The sequence below is a fragment of the Diaphorina citri genome, unplaced genomic scaffold (genome assembly GCF_000475195.1).
Source record: "Diaphorina citri unplaced genomic scaffold, Diaci psyllid genome assembly version 1.1 scaffold1486, whole genome shotgun sequence".
In the NCBI taxonomy this organism is placed as follows: Eukaryota; Metazoa; Arthropoda; class Insecta; order Hemiptera; family Psyllidae; genus Diaphorina; species Diaphorina citri.
The window spans coordinates 84,825-98,921 of NW_007378912.1; the positions used below are offsets into that span (position 1 = coordinate 84,825).

Here is a 14,097-nt window from a genome sequence, read left to right on the forward strand (position 1 = left end):
TCTCTCTCATTCTTTCTCTCTCTCTCTCTCTCTCTCCTTTTTCTATTTCTTCCTCTCTCTTTCTCTCTTATAATCTATTTTTTTTCTCTTACTCTCTTTCTCTCTCATTTTCTTCTTGATATGATTCATTGACTGAGGGACTGAGTAGTTCACTGGAAACAGTACCTACTTAGATGCTTTTTTTTTCTGTATGACTCACTTCAACTACCTCGGTGGTGTAGTGGTCAAGGCGCTCGCCTGGTAAACCGGAGGGCGTGGGTTCAATCCCAGCCGAGGTATGGAATTTTATCCTCAATATAATTTGAGAATTTGACCACAATAATAATAATAATAAATAAAAGGTTAAAAAGTTATGAAATAGGTAACTACAAAACTTATTACCTTTATATGATTTTGTTTAGTTTGAGATAATGGTCAAGTACAATATCATACATATTTCTGGACATGGTCTTCACTTGACTGGAGTGTCCACATAATGGTGCGTGATCATCCCGGAAGTGTTGCTGTCGATATCATACATAGTCATAAAGAACGTGTTGTTCTTCGGGTACGTATGATAAACGTACTCGTCCGAGCCTCCGAACCGCTTGTCGAAAATTTGTTGCGCCTCTTTGGTGTCGAAGGATTCGTAGTTGAGGGTGGGAGGCCGCTCCCACGGGTATCTGGGGAATGAACCAGGTTTGGATAAGTCCTTCTATGGGGACAGACCGACCGACCGACAGACCAACTGACAGACACCGAAGCGAATAGAATAGTCCGTCCCTTATACCTTTTTATTACTATTGTAATAATAAAGGAAGGACGGACTAAAAATGGTGAGTTGATTGTTTTAAATACATATTTACCTATAGGTCTTTTCTACACATTAGCGTCATTCGGCCAAGGGTCCACATAATGGTGCGTGATCAACTCAACTCTTTCTTTATACAACTTTACCTCTCTACTTTACACTAGTCAGGTCGTGCTCATACAATCTGTGTTTCCTACACATAATAAGTACCTACATCACTGCCAGACTAGTTAGCTTGGTAGGTAGCGCGTCTGCCTTGTAAGTGCTAGGCCCCGGGTTCGATCCCCACCCGAGGTGGATTTTATCCTGATGGGATAATGTTCGTTCTCGGAACGGCTGGCTTTCTCCTATCTCCTGTCTCCTTCTCTCTTCGATTTCGGGACGATAAGACCTTAGCAGTGATAGTTCCCTCTATCAAACCTCTTTAAAAAATAATAAAACTGCTCGATGTAGATTAATTTGTTCCTACGTACATCACTAACTGCCCGTGCCCACATCAAAAATCTCATCATTTCGCCACAAATCACCGCTGTTTATTTTACGAACTGTCGGAAATTCGAAATAGGGTAACGTGCCGAAAGATTTACTCGATATTGATCAACATAATCTATTCTGATCGATTAAATAGCGGACGGGATTCGAGAGGGCCGTCTGTAGGGCCGAGAGAAATTTCGGACCCGGGGCTTTAACGTAATTTGAGTTCGGTCTTCTACCGACTTTACCTTTCGGGTTAGGAGTCTCAAACTTTGTATAGAGGTTCATTATAGGATGTTGATCAAAATTGCCCGCGGGCCGAACTTCGAGAAATGTACAGTTCGGCCGTTATTTAGTGCCAAAGTTTGGAAAAAGATCGGAAGGAGTTCGGCCTTCTATCGACTTTACTTTTCGGGCTAGGAGTCTCAAACATTGCAGAGAGGTTCATTATAGGATGTAGATCAAAATTGGCCGCGGGCCGAACTTCGAGAAATGTACAGTTCGGCCGTTATTTAGTGCTAAAGTTTGGAAAAAGATCGGAAGGAGTTCGGCCTTCTACCGACTTTACCTTTCGGGTTAGGAGTCTCAAACTTTGTATAGAGGTTCATTATAGGATGTTGATCAAAATTGCCCGCGGGCCGAACTTCGAGAAATGTACAGTTCGGCCGTTATTTAGTGCTAAAGTTTGGAAAAAGATCGGAAGGAGTTCGGCCTTCTACCGACTTTACCTTTCGGGTTAGGAGTCTCAAACTTTGTATAGAGGTTCATTATAGGATGTTGATCAAAATTGCCCGCGGGCCGAATGTGTTTTTACGCGTCGTAATTGTAAACAATTCAAGAGATATTGTGTAAACAAGACCCTAAAATACATTTTTATTATTATTATTTTTTTTTTACGAGAGGCTGTGGGAAAATAATAAGTGTAAAACAATTGAACGCTTCCATGCAAGAAGGTGTAACCTTCGTGACCGAGTGGGCATCACTCTAGGCTTGCACGCAGGAGGTCCCGGGTTCGATTCCCGGCGGGATAGAAGTTTTTTCGGCTCTGTGTTTGGAGTTCGGGGTGCACTCAGCCTCGTGAAGACAAGTGAGTAGCTACTTTAATCGAGTAGCGGTATTACCAGTGTAAAAAGATGATTGAAAAATGGGAATTGGTTGCAAAGGAGGTACTTAGTAGTGTTGTGATATCCACAAAAGTTGTGAAAAAAGCTCTGCTTTACCACAAAGAATTTGAGATGCATCGCCATGATGATCGCCAGCATCCGAAGAAGATCGACACCTTAAGAAGTACTTAGTAGTGTTGTGATATCCACAAAAGTTGTGAAAAGAGCTCTGCTTTACCACAAAGAATTTGAGATGCATCGCCATGATGATCGCCAACATCCGAAGAGGATCGGCACCTTAAGAGGATCGGCACCTGAAGAGGATCGTCACCTGAAGAGGATCGGCACCTTAAGAGGATCGGCACCTTAAGAGGATCGGCACCTTAAGAAGAAGAATGCAAGAAGGTCCGTCCCCTCCTTAAGCTCTTTTTCGTTAAAACGGCTTCTCCAATGCGGAATGTTGTTGAGAATCAATGGAGTTAAGCATCTTAACTCCATTGATTCTCAACAACATTCCGCATTGGAGAAGCCGTTTTAATGGAGAGGAATCAGTTGAAATATGTTGAAATGAAAGGTTAAAAAGTTATGAAATAGGTAACTACAAAACTTATTACCTTTATATGATACAATGGATACGCGTTCCACGTAACTTATTACCACTGTATCATATAAAGGTAATGAGTTTTGTAGTTACCTATTTCATAACTTTATATCCTAGGATGTCTAATGTAAACATATTTAATAATAAAAGGTTAACACAGAGCAGTGCACACTGGTTTACTGGTGAAACCGAGTTTCATGAAACTCATCGTGCAATTGCGTTTCTCCACTATGCACTGCGCCTAAAAGTCCAGATTAGCTTATACGAAAATATAAGATGAAGTCTACCTTGGCGGGAAAGGAACCCGCGGACTAGTGTCTTCTCTTCTTTTTCTTTGCTTTTTCCCGTGTTCAGACGGGGTCGGCGTTTTTCGTCAGCCTTTCAATCTCAGCCTAGGGTGATTGCTTTGACATTTGGTTTTGGCTACGAAAATTTTAGGAGTGGATGCCCTTCGCACTCACCCTTAGTTATTATTTCTTTAGCAAGGGAAATCTGGTCTTCAGCCTGGTATCCTCCCTGTTCAAAGTCCCCCAACCAGACTAAACTGGAACCCACAGACTACCGTGATTTCGTCAAATTCATTAAGCCAGTGCTTCTCAAAGTTGTCGTAACCGCGGTACACTTCTCAAGACTACAATTCCGTGGCATACCTAAGGCGACCTCGCGGCACACTGTTTGAGAAGCACTGCATTAACCCTTTACCTGTCTTGGGTGACGTTATGCTTTGATTCCTGATGGTGCCGGAACTCTGATTGATTGAAACTCCCCAGACAGTAGACACAGTGAATCGGCTTCGTTGTGGTAGGATGCTCAACGATCTTGTCCGGATGCCTTTTCTTGTAGTGTCGTAGGTAGGTACATCTTTATATCGTGTGGGACGTAAAGGTAACTCAGCATCACCGAATTTAATGGGTACAGTGTGTGGGCTAAGTGCTATGCTACTAAATTTGGACAAATCTCCCTGGGGGTGTGAAATAATATCCTTTATAATCTAATATATAAAAATGAATGTGTGTGTGTGTTCGAACTTTATGCCTGGCCAAACCGCTCATCCGATTGCTATGAAACTTTGTCAACTTATTGCTTGCACTCCCGTGAAGGTTATAGGCTATTTTCCGGTTCGTTTGTGTGTGTGTGTGTGTGTGTGTGTGTGTTCGAACTTTATGCCTGGCCAAACCGCTCATCCCATTGCTATGAAACTTTGTCAACTTATTGCTTGCACTGCCGTGAAGGTTATAGGCTATTTTCCCACTTCGTTTTTGTTAAGCTACGCCGAGCAAGACCACTCAATGGATGAGTGACATGATCGGCCATGCCTTAAGGATTTACTAGCAGAAATCCGGAGCGAAGCGACGTGTTTCGTCTAGTAAATAATAATATTTTATCTTTTATCCAGGGTATCATAACTATACACGAAGAAATGTTTTACCAATAATAGCAACAACAATCTTCTTCGTACTTTCCTGTGTTCAGACGGGGTCGGCATTTTCGTCAGCCTGTGAATCAGCCCTAGGGTGATTGTTTTTGAGTAAGAGCCCGTTTCCACGTGTCCAAAAAAAAAAAAAAAAAAAAAAAAAAAAAATATGATAAACATACTCATCCGAACCTCCAAACCGCTTGTCGAAAACTTGTTGCGCCTCTTTGGTGTCGAAGGATTCGTAGTTGAGGGTGGGCGGCCGCTCCCACGGGTATCTGGGGAATGAAAAATGGAGAGGAATCAGTTGAAATATGTTGATAGATTCTGACGTAACTTTGTGAAGATTCATCTTGAAAAGAAGAACACGATAGCTTGAGTGTTCTTCTTTTCAGTTGAAATATGTTGAAATAAAAGGTTAAAAAGTTATGAAATAGGTAGGTAACTACAAAACTCATTACCTTTATATGATACAATGGATACACGTTCCACGTAACTTATTACCATTGTATCATATAAGGTAATAAGTTTTGTAGTTACCTATTTCATAACTTTATAACCTAGGATGTCTAATATAAACATATTTAATAATAAAAGGTTAACACGCGGGCGGGAATCGAACCCGCGGCCTAGGCTGGCCAAACTCTTTTTATACAACTTTACCTCTCTACTTTACACTAGTCAGGTTCGTGCTCATATAATCTGTGTTTCCTACATAATAAGTACCTACATCACTGCCAGACTAGTTAGCTTGGTAGGTAGCGCGTCTGCCTTGTAAGTGCTAGGCCCCGGGCTCGATCCCCACCCGAGGTGGATTTTATCCTGATGGGATAATGTTCGTTCTCGGAACGGCTGGCTTTTTCCTATCTCCTTCTCCCTTCGATTTCGGGACGATAAGACCTTAGCAGTTACAGTTCCCTCTATCAAACTTCTTTAAAAAATAATAAACCTGCTCGATGTAGATTAATTTGTTCCTACCTACATCACTAACTACCCGTGCCCACATCAAAATTCTCATCATTTCGCCACAAATCACCGCTGTGTGTTTTCCGAACTGTCGGAAATTCGAAATAGGGTAACGTGCCGAAAGATTTACTCGATATTGATCAACATAATCTATTCTGATCGTTTAAATATCGGACGGGATTTGAGAGGGCCGTCTATAGGGCCGAGAGAAATTTCGGACCCGGGGCTTTAACGTAATTCGAGTTCGGTCTCCTACCGACTTTACCTTTCGGGTTAGGAGTCTCAAACTTTGTATAGAGGTTCATTATAGGATGTTGATCGAAAGTGTCCGCGGGCCGATTTTCGATAAATGTACAGTTCGGCCGTTACTTAGTGCTAAAGTTTGGAAAAAGATCGGAAGGAGTTCGGCCTTCTACCGACTTTACCTTTCGGGTTAGGAGTCTCAAACTTTGTATAGAGGTTCATTATAGGATGTTGATCGAAAGTGTCCGCGGGCCGAACTTCGAGATATGTACAGTTCGGCCGTTATTCGAGGCCAAAGTTTCGCTATTCAGAGGTAAACTTTCGGCCTTCTACGGACTTTACTTTTCGGGCCAGGGGTCTCATACTTTGCCGGGAGGTACATTATAGGATGTTGATCGAAAGTTCCCGCGGGCCGAACTTCGAGAAATGTACAGTTCGGCCATTATTCGAGGCCAAAGTTTCGCTATTCAGAGGTAAACTTTCGGCCTTCTACGGACTTTACCTTTCGGGCCAGGGGTCTCATACTTTGCCGGGAGGTACATTATAGGATGTGCATCAAAAGTTCCTGCGGGCCGAATTTCGAGATATGTACGGTTCGGCCGTTATTCAGTGCCAAAAGTTTGCACTTCAGAGTTTTTTTTTACGAGTAAGAGGGTCAATCCTAAAATAATATTTTCTCAGAGATCTCGGTACTTGGATGATTCCTTTTTTCCACCACTTTTCCTCTTGTTTAAACTTCAGGGGTAAAGGGACTTTTGATAACCCCCCCCCCGTTTCTAAGTCCCTTATTATAAAATATAAAACAAATCGAATAGGATCTTAGATAAATTACATGTAATATCCAATGTTCTTCCAGCGTTTGACAAAATAGGCAAGAAACTCACGAAATATGCAAGAAAACTTACCAAATATGCCAGAAAACTCACGAAATATGCAAGAAACTCTCCCAATTTCAACGAAATATAGGCTATTGTAATAATATCCTTCTTAGAAGCATTGTGTCTTAGGAAGGATCCTCTTGTATTCTTGTAGTGGTAGTCCAACTTGGTGTCCTCATCTGTGGACAAGAGAACATAACGGGTTAATAGATATACTAAAATATAAAACAAATCGAATAGGATCTTAGATAAATTACATGTAATATCCAATGTTTTACCAAATATGCCAGAAAACTCACGAAATATGCAAGAAAAAGAAACTCTCCCAATTTCAACGAAATATAGGCTATTGTAATAATATCCTTCTTAGAAGCATTGTGTCTTAGGAAGGATCCTCTTGTATTTGTATCTACTTGTTATTGTCAAATAAAGAAAATAAAACATTAAAACATTTGAAAATTATTCACCAACCAATACTCACCGAATTTGGCAAAACAGTACAGGCACTGGTAGTACCGCTGCTTGAGGGACAGATTCGGATCCAGGGTGCCCTCTGGATCCGAAGTATCCGGATAGGTGATCTCTTTGAAGATGTTCTTCCAGCGTTTGACATGCTCGTCCATGGGCATCAGGGTGGGGGGACAGCGGTTGTCACTCCACTCCAGCGGCTCGAAGGAGTAGGATTCTGCGGAGAATAGAATAGAATTGAATAGAATAGAATAGAATAGAATAGAATACCTAGAATAGAATAGAATTGGATGGAATGAATATAAGAGAAGAGAATAGGATATATACGTAAAATAGAACATGTATGTAGGTAGTATTGTTACTAATTTTGTAAGTAGTTAGGTATTTTATAGGTAAAATTTTGTATATACATTTGTCAAATTTGTATGTCTATGTCTGTACACTTGTGTTTATCTTGATATCTTGAAAGAAATAAAAATCCACGTGGCCCTAGTTGACCGAAACGTTGGCAAAAAAAAAAAAAAAAAAAAAAAAAAAAAAAAAAAAACCTGATAGAAGTGCATAAAAGAACATAAAATAGCATTGCATAAAAGAGAATACAGATATGTTAAAGAGTAGGTAAGTGAGTTTGTACTAATTATTTTTAAAGAGGTTTGATAACAGGAACGGACATTGAAGAGAGCGAGGACAGGATAGGTGAAAGCCAGGCGTTCCGAGAAGAAACCTTATCTTTTTAGGATAATTTTCGCCCGGGGTGCCAATCAGACCAGCGCGGCGACTTAGCTTTGCTGTGTCCACACATAGAAGACGCCGTCGATCAACGAGCTGAAGAGGTGAATCTACATATGTCGTCGAGGCAGTGTACGGTTTCAGTCGACGGCGCCGACTGTGTTTGGCTTTGGACACACCTTTACAAGGCCGGCGCGCTATCTTCCAAGCCAAGACCAGCCACTCACTACCAGGTAGTCTATCTACCTGGTACCTGATAGTGGCTGGCCCAACTGTTGTGGCTCCTTGCTTTACTCACCCAGCGTCATACTTTCGTTCGTATGGTAGAATTCTTTGCTGGTCCGGTTCTTAGCTCTCCACCGATTGCGAATTTTGTACTGAACGTAGTTTGTGGTCGTTTGCGCATGCGCAGCGTGTCCTTGAGTTCGACCTTGACCTTCGTTATGACCTTGACCCTCGCGTTTTCCCACGTGCTGCTTTGGCGACGAGTGGTGTTCGTGCAACGTTGGTTTTTTGCCATCGTGTTTTTTCGTGACTGTGCACAGGGCGAGGTGAAGGCACAGGAGCCCGATGATGGCCGACAGAAGTCGGGTTTCGGGCATGATCGGAAAGGGGGCGAGTTATCTGAAAGAATACGGGAGAGTCGCAGTTAGTGTGCACTGGGCGTTCACAACGGGAACGATGGACCATTGACCCTAGCCTGGACGATGAACCATGGACACTCGCAGTAACCACCAACCCTCGCACCAGTGTGTTTATAACGGAGCCTAGAACCTCCCGCTTATTTGGATACACTTGAACATTTTGAGATTAGAATGACCTCATGGGGGCACGGTTGGTCCAGTGGTAACGCGCTTGCTTGCCATGCAGAAGGTCCCGGGTTCGAATCCCACCATCGAGAAAAATTTGTACTCGTTTTTCGATTACAAGTATTTTAACGGGTTACTTTCTGGTGCTCCCGTGTTGACCCAGCATCTAAATGGGAAGTATTGTGTCTCTTCTCGCCCATCTGATGAGAGGCATACTACGGGATGGGCATGCTACGACCAGGGTATTATAACTATACACGAAGAAATGTTCTACCAATAATAACAACAACAATCTTCTTCGTACTTTCCTGTGTTCAGACGGGGTCGGCATTTTCGTCAGCCCTAGGGTGATTGTTTTTGAGTAAGAGCCCGTTTCCACGTGTCCACAAAAAAAAATAATAAATAAATAATAAAAAAAAAATCGTGTCTTGTGTAGTGGGCACAGTCTCATTTGAATTACATTGCCTACAGGACATTCGGGAAAAATACTCAAAACTTGATATTCGCTATTGAGCCTTTTTTGAACAAACCCGTTCAATTATTTGTACAAACTGCAGAGTTATGGGCTTATGGGCAATTTGGGGGCAGTGAAAATGAAAACAATGTGGTGCTCAAAGAATTTGTTTGTTTATTTTTGTACTTATGGCCATTATCCAATGTGCCAAACCTAAGCTGGAGAACCACTGAGGGAGACTTAAAGGAAAAGGGATAAAGAAGGGAGGATTTTGCCGCCCCTCAGAACCTTCCCACCGCCCAAAAGTGGCCGATATCGCCCCGGTTGCGCATCACTGTTTTAGTGTAAAAAATACATTCTATAAATTGCCAAAGACATGAAACCATGTTTAGACTGCGGGAGTGAAGGGACTTTCCAGTCCTATTCGGGCAGGATAAACAAGATTCTATTCTATGTATTTCATTAAAATCATTAATGAATAAAGAATAAAACCCCTCCCCAACCGAGAAGAGTGAAAGTTGCTGGTATTCTTTTCAAGATGAATCTTCACGAAGTCACGCCAGAATCTATCAGCATGTTGTGGGTAAAGAGACTATTCGGGCAGGATGAACAAGGTCTTTTCCAAGTACAAGCAGATTGTTCCAAGTACAAGCTACCATTTTGTACTTTATAATTTAAATAAATAAAGTGGTGCAATATTAAACTGTTGAGTTAATGGGACTATATGTCCTAATTCGACAGTCTAAATAAAGCACTAATATCTAATTGTTGAAGACTACTTGTTCGTTCCATTTTCGGTTGAAACCCTGGGGCCATGGTCTGAAAGCACGAAGAAATTTACCAAGGATATCGGAAGGCGACTCATTGAGAGGTCCGGAGATCGAAGAGCCGCTGAATTTCTCACGCAGAGAATATCTCTTGCGATTCAGCGTGGGAACTCTGCAGCGGCTATGGGAACACTGCCAATGGGCTGGGCTCGTCGTTAGATGAGATGTTTTATATATTGAGTTGATTGTAAATAAAAATGCTGTTTCTTTGTGTTATTATATCACAACTTTGGTGCTCACTGCAGCATTGTAGGATTTTTCCCAATATCTCAATAATCCTACATTTTTCTAACATTCAGAAAAGGCTGACAGAGTAAAAAAAAAGAAAAAAAAATGGAAATACAAACTGTCTCAAAATATTCGCTCTCGACTGTACTTGGGACTTTTGACTTAGAGCCTGACTTGGGAGTCACCCTGTAACCGCGACGTGCTGTAATCTGATAAGGCGAATTTTTACTTTAAAAAAATACAGGGTGTTCTTCATATTGATGAAGAAGAAGCAGTTGTGTAAAAGAAGGAAGAACAGACACATCCTCACCTGCGCCCTCCACAGTCATATCCGATCCTCACTTTCAGCACAAAGAAGAAGAAGAAAAAAAAGAAGAAGAAAAAGAAGAAGAGGAAGGAGAAGAAAAAGGAGGAGAAGAAGAAGAAGAAAAAGAAGAAGAAAGAGGGGGAGGAGGAGAAAGAGAAGAAGGAAGGAAAGGATAAAATGATTTTACCGTCCTGAAGATGAGAAGGCCTCTCTAATTTTCGTATTTTCTAACCCAACAAATTGATGATACTAGTACCCATATCTTATTCTCCTGAAATATTTATGTATGTAAGTAAATATCAGTATGTATCTATCTTTTACATAACATTGGTAATTCGATGTTTTATCGGTAACGAGTGGGTAAGGCCAGCCACTGACTATCAGAGTGAACAGATCCACCTGTCAGCTCTACCTGATAGTGTGTGTGCTTGCTCAGGTTGAACGGGTGGGCAGATGGATTTTCGTTTCGTTGTGGGCAATATTGGCAATAGTTTAAGTGCTTTTAGCTTGGCCTTTGGTTCTTTGACTGATCAAAGAATATCTTTGCCCTTAGTATTTTATTTTTGCTTTCTATTACATGCATGAAGTGTTGGTGGATATATCCGTTTCAGGGCTCCCTGAGTCCAAAAAAGCGCGATAATCCCGGGCCAAAATTAGACACCAGAAATTAAAATATATATAAAAAAAATATCCAGAATCCAGAGATGAAGTTAATCCTTAACCAGCGAGAGTTGTTTTGTAACAAGTCAAATGGAAGAAGGAATTAAAAAAAAAAAAAAAAAAAAAATCTTGCCCCGGACTCGTACGTTGGACAAATCGAGGGAGTGAAAAGTTGAACAAAAGTTGAAAACTTCCATAATTAGAGGATTAATATAATCTCTTAACTGAAGGATTTAGAGAGTCCACGGGAATTGAAGTTCTTCGTTGAGGGTATGTGAGAGGGGTAATCAAATGATTTATTCCAAAATTAGGGTGTCCAAGCAGCCTTTGTGGAGAGGGTAGTACCAGAAGTCCCGTGTCCGATTCCCAGAGGAGTCGAAGTTTTCTTTTCATTTCACCAAAATAATTTGATCTTGCCTACGATATACGGGTTATATTCGATGCAGACAGACTTCTGTCGACTGTAGTGCGGACGCGCCTTTACTGGAATTTTAACGCACTTAGGTCGAATTTTACCACCGTGTATTGTCTCAAGATTGAGTTCAATCCGAGGTTGACCTGGCTATAAAGGATGGGGAAATCCTCGTTTCATCTCAATTCCGAGTTGGTATTAAACCCTCACTGATCTTTCTGTCGATGAGTGGAGGCACCCTCAAAGAGACAACTACATATATCTAGCATTAGTTTTAACAGTTGTACAGTGACGTCAAACCTCTGTTAAAGATTTAGTTAGATTGCAAAGCGTATTGGACAATTTGACATCGACCGCAAATACACAATTTGGTAAGTTGCCAGCAAGATGTCTATTATTTTTCCACTCTTTGTAGACAAAGATATAGACAAATTAAACGACAACATGGTAATAGTTATGTAGAAAAACAAAAGAATACTTTTATTTCGCAAAATATCATCAAGTAAGCACCCTATTGTTGCCAACATGCCAACAAAGCAATGTAGATACTACCTTCCTCATAATTATTGTAGATAAACTTCAAGTTTCTCTTTTATTAACAGATTTGATAGAGGGAACTGTAACAGTGGAGGTCTTATCGTCCCGAACGCGAAGACAGAAGGAAGACAGGATAGGAGATAGCCAGTATTTTATAATTATTGTAGATAAACTTCAAGTTTCTCTTTTATTAACAGATTTGATAGAGGGAACTGTAACATTGGAGGTCTTATCGTCCTGAACGCGAAGACAGAAGGAAGACAGGATAGGAGATAGCCAGTATTTCCGAAAACGAACCTTATCTGCTCAGGATAAAATACGCCCCGGACGGAGGATTTCACTAATATTTTTTCAGACCTTAGAAGGCCCGTTAAGCTAACAGCCTGTTAAGTTCCACTTGATTTGTATCAGGCTTATCAGGGCTTTTAAGCTAACAGGCTGTTAGAGGCTAAAAAGTAAGTTGGTGAAGTCCACCATAAGTTTTTACTTCTTCTCTTCGGATAACACAGGCTCATGGTTGATAATCTTCTTCATAAACTTCTCCGGATTCTCGTACATATTCACCACCGGTATAGATCTGTTAACATTGCTCAAATCCCTCGGGTAAGAATAGTTCTCCTTTTTGTGGTATTCACTCGGATAGTACACCACCTTGACAGCCTCATCTGGGACCGTCTCCGCTTCGCTATCCATATGTACCGGGACCGTCAGGAATGCCGTGATGCTCTCGTTGAACAGCAGGTCCTTGTATTCGTTCCGCTTCGTCGGATTGATGTTGGCGTCGATAAAATCCCCCCACTTCTCACTGGCCCGGGCCAAGGAGTCATCCTTGAGTATCTCCTCAAAGATATCGTTGATGTCCTTGTCCTTGACGACCTTACTGACGGTCGGCGTCGGTTCGAACGTGACCGGGACGACCGTGCTGAAGATGTTGAAATGGTCGTAGTTCTCGTGGAAAAGTAGCTTCTCGCGGTTGCCGAAATAGTCGCCACAGAAGGGGCACACGGCGAAGGACACTTTGATGAATGGGTCCCGGAACGTGGAAGTCGCGGCAAGGTAGTATTGGCGGAACTTTTCGTAGCGTCTCTTCTGGTAGGGACCGACACTGGCGGCCGTGTACCGGGGGTACATCCCGGATTTTGCAACTGTTGGGAAACAAATGATCCGTTTGGGTACTAAGCTTGACAGAATTCACTGTTCCTTGAGGTAGAAACACACTACCATCACGTCACGTCACGTGAGGTGGTAGTAGTGTGGCTGTCCTGAACGAAATTACCTACAATAATATGGGAAAACTTTGAACTACACCTTTCTGACTCCCGATGATTTCACATGACGTAACGTGATGGTAGTGTGTTTCTACCTTTATCCACACCTTTCCCGATTATTTTTCAATTATGCACGACTCCCAGGTCGTAAACACTTCTATTGAAAAGCTATTCCGAGGCGATAAAACTTTAATCTCGTCTGATAAGAGTAGGAGGAGTTGAAAAAAGTTTTTTTTTTTTGTCAATATAGCTACCAATAAACGTCGAAACACTTGAAACAGGTGATGGGAAAGCAAACTCGTAAACGGACGAAAATAAAGGCACAAAATCGACTGTAATGTAGAAAATGTACATTCGAACATTGCATTGAAATGGGACACTTTTCCACCGCCTATATTCATTCTACTAGTGTGGAGTAGTACAGGTACACATGTGTGACAGACTGGGCTTTAGTGATGGGTCGTGGGTAAATACCCACTGGGTGGGTAAATAAAAATTGGGTATTTACCCGGGCTCATAACAAAGCCTTTTGCGTATTAATGAAAGAAAGAAAGAAAGAGAGAGATGGAATTTCCTACGCTCTTTTCTCTCTTACCTACAAGTCTTACACACTCTCTCTTTTCATCTTCTTCTTCTTCTTGTTTTTCTTCACCTTTTCCCGTGGAAAGACGGGGTTGGCGTTTTTCGTAAGCCTCTCAAACAGCCCACCTAAACACTCCCTCTTTTATTTATTAATTTTATCATTATTATTATTATTATCATCCCCCCATCCAAGTACTATCCACGCTCAACGTTGCTTAACTTCAGTGATCGGACGAGAACTGGTGTATTCAACGTGATATGACAGCCAATGCTGAACGCAGGGTTCTTTTTTTATAGTCCACTTATTATGTATTATATTTTTTATATCATTATATTATACGGTTGCA

At 41.5% G+C, this 14,097-nt stretch overlaps 2 protein-coding genes across 4 annotated transcripts; one reads left to right on the forward strand and one right to left on the reverse strand.

The window, feature by feature from the left end:
* Positions 1 to 451: 451 nt before the first annotated feature.
* On the reverse strand, positions 452 to 8,290 carry LOC103516086. The gene is made up of 5 exons (XM_008481037.1): positions 7,965 to 8,290; positions 6,951 to 7,154; positions 6,626 to 6,648; positions 3,671 to 3,813; positions 452 to 662 (listed from the first exon to the last, which is right to left on the reverse strand). Exons 1-5 carry the CDS (start codon positions 8,266 to 8,268, stop codon positions 452 to 454), a joined length of 885 nt encoding a protein of 294 aa, XP_008479259.1. The 5' UTR covers positions 8,269 to 8,290.
* A 796-nt stretch (positions 8,291 to 9,086) lies between these two features.
* LOC103516087 lies at positions 9,087 to 9,978 on the forward strand. 3 transcript variants are annotated; one of them, XM_008481038.3, is made up of 3 exons: positions 9,087 to 9,557; positions 9,590 to 9,598; positions 9,697 to 9,978. In XM_008481038.3, the coding sequence occupies exons 1-3, from the start codon at positions 9,468 to 9,470 to the stop codon at positions 9,913 to 9,915; spliced, it is 318 nt and encodes a 105-aa protein (XP_008479260.1). In that variant the 5' UTR covers positions 9,087 to 9,467; the 3' UTR covers positions 9,916 to 9,978. The 3 variants fall into 3 exon arrangements, with proteins under 3 accessions (XP_008479260.1, XP_017302398.1, XP_017302399.1); XM_017446909.2 differs by lacking the exon at positions 9,590 to 9,598 and having other exon boundaries at positions 9,087 to 9,570; positions 9,700 to 9,978; XM_017446910.2 differs by lacking the exon at positions 9,590 to 9,598 and having other exon boundaries at positions 9,087 to 9,564; positions 9,694 to 9,978.
* The last annotated feature ends 4,119 nt before the right edge of the window (positions 9,979 to 14,097 follow it).

Coding starts and splice junctions, on each gene's coding strand:
- LOC103516086 (XM_008481037.1), bottom strand. CDS start 8,268: ATGCCCGAAACCCGACTTCTGTCGGCCATCATCGGGCTCCTGTGCCTT. Junction 7,155..7,964: donor GAACGAAAGTATGACGCTGG/GTGAGTAAAGCA, acceptor TATTCTCCGCAG/AATCCTACTCCTTCGAGCCG. Junction 663..3,670: donor CATAACGTCACCCAAGACAG/GTAAAGGGTTAA, acceptor TTCATTCCCCAG/ATACCCGTGGGAGCGGCCTC.
- LOC103516087 (XM_008481038.3), top strand. CDS start 9,468: ATGAATCTTCACGAAGTCACGCCAGAATCTATCAGCATGTTGTGGGTA.